General features: G+C 42.3%; 1 protein-coding gene across 1 annotated transcript in view; it reads left to right on the top strand.

The window, feature by feature from the left end:
* Positions 1–2,052, top strand: part of LOC102215578 (C3a anaphylatoxin chemotactic receptor-like) — an 8,763-nt gene that overhangs the window by 749 nt on the left and 5,962 nt on the right. Inside the window, exon 2 of the mRNA XM_005745223.1 lies at positions 1,145–1,328. Within this exon, the coding sequence (XP_005745280.1) occupies positions 1,152–1,328 (177 nt within the window). The 5' untranslated portion in view covers positions 1,145–1,151. The remainder of the gene's footprint in view (positions 1–1,144; positions 1,329–2,052) is intronic.

Below are 2,052 nucleotides of genomic sequence, written 5' to 3' on the forward strand. Positions count from 1 at the left end.
GAATGCAGACAACGAAGGTGGGACTGAACTTAGCAAAAAGTGAGCCTTTATTGTGGCTGATGAGAAACATAAATGAAATGAGGAAACCAGCTAGATGAGAACTAACATAAAAACTTAAACCGGGAAGAACTAAATGCATGGAACCTGAAATACTTGGAGGCATGGAGACACATAGAAAACTGTGCCGGACAAACACAGGGAAACTCGCACAATATATAAACTTGAGGGTGACGAGGGAACACATGGGAGCGCAGCTGGGACAGTAGACATAATGACATCGCAAAGTAACACAGAACACACTGAACACGGGATGAAAGACTGTCAAAATAAAACAGGTAATATACTGGGAGGAAGACTAAAACACACAGGTTTGACACTGGGACCTGGGGGAGAACAAACATGAGGACAAACAGACTGAGAAGATGGAGAGGGTGAGAGAACAAGATGGGCTGGGGAGAAAACACATGGATGCACATGACAGACAGGAGAGACATGGTAGTGGGTGGCTGTGGCTCAGGTGGTAGAGCAGATCAGCTACTGATTGGAAGGTTGGTGGTTTGATCCTTGGCTTCCCCAGTCTGCATGCCAAATATCCTTGGGCAAGATACTAACCCCAAGTTGCCCTCTGATGCATTCATCAGAGTGTGAATGTGTGTGAATGTAGATTAGTTTGCACTTGAGTTTAGAAGTGCTCGTATGAGTGGGTGTGAATGAGGCATGTTGTATACAGCGCTTTGAGTACTCCGGGAGAGTAGAAAAGCGCTATATGAGAATCAGTCAATTTACCATGGTGTGAAACACAAGGATGGGAACAGAAAAGGGAGACGAGATACAGAGGGAGGGGGCAAGAGATGTGAAGTAAGGCACAAACATGACTGCGGACACATAAACAAAGGACAAGACAGACTCTCACAGGAAACACAGGGATGATAGAGAAAGAAGGGGAAATTAACACAATAAAACATAAACTAGGCATACAAGAAAACTTTGCCTCCAGTTAAGTTGGTTCTATGTTTCTGACTGTAAAATTGGAACTTAACCCATCTTTAAAATGCAAAAAGTCACAAAAACTGCTGGGTGCTTCCTGTTAAGTCATGAGAGACATGCTGAGTAACTGGTTTTTTTTCTGTTCTGTCGTTTTCAGCCACACAATGTTTCCCAATGCCTCTCTTCCCACGCACATACTCACCTTTTCTAAGGATGACCAGGAAACTAAGGTGGTGAGTGCTGGCTTGGTCAATGTCAGCATCATCCTGTACACGCTCACTGTTGTGCTTGGCATCACAGGAAACTCCATAGTGATCTGGGTTGCTGGATTCAAGCTTAAGGTAGATATAAAGTGTAGAATATGTTTGAAATACCTTCTGAGATCGTCAGTAATCTGTTTAACAAATGCTCACTGAAAAAAAATCTGATTTATTCTGCACCCCATTTTACAACTCCCCACAAAGCAGCTTCAGCAAAGACAGTAAATATACTCTGCAATAGCAAACTGTGACCTTCAGTCAAGTAAAGGTGACAGCCACGATTTTTGTTACCTGTGCAAAACATGTGCAGAAAAACTGTAACCAGGATACTTTATATCAATATTTCCCAACCTTTTCGAGCCACGCACATATTTGACATTGGAAACATCGCACGGCACACCACCAAACAAAAACGTCACGAAAAGCATATTGATAATATTTCCCTGTGTACCATGAATAGCAGAATTGGCTCAGTTTGTCCCCAATATACCTTTTTTGCTTTCTTCTTCACTACTCATGCTAGGGCCTTCATCTGGATTGGAATTTTCTCCAGGAGCCAGGATAGATTGACTGCTTTTCTTTTCAAATATTTATCTATTGCTACTATGCGCTGGTCGTTTCACAGCATGACCATCATGTAATTCCTTCTTTGTCATCTTCTGTTTTACTGGCAGTTGGCAACCCGTTTAATTAGAGTATATACTTTTACTGCCCTCTAGTGGAAAAGAATGTAATTGTTCTGCCCATTACTCACACCAAATGCTTAGAGTACTAATCAGGTGGAACCAGATAATCTTCCATGGCA

Source organism: Pundamilia nyererei, unplaced genomic scaffold (assembly GCF_000239375.1).
Source record: "Pundamilia nyererei isolate P.nyererei 1_Seehausen unplaced genomic scaffold, PunNye1.0 scaffold00155, whole genome shotgun sequence".
Taxonomy (NCBI): domain Eukaryota; kingdom Metazoa; phylum Chordata; class Actinopteri; order Cichliformes; family Cichlidae; genus Pundamilia; species Pundamilia nyererei.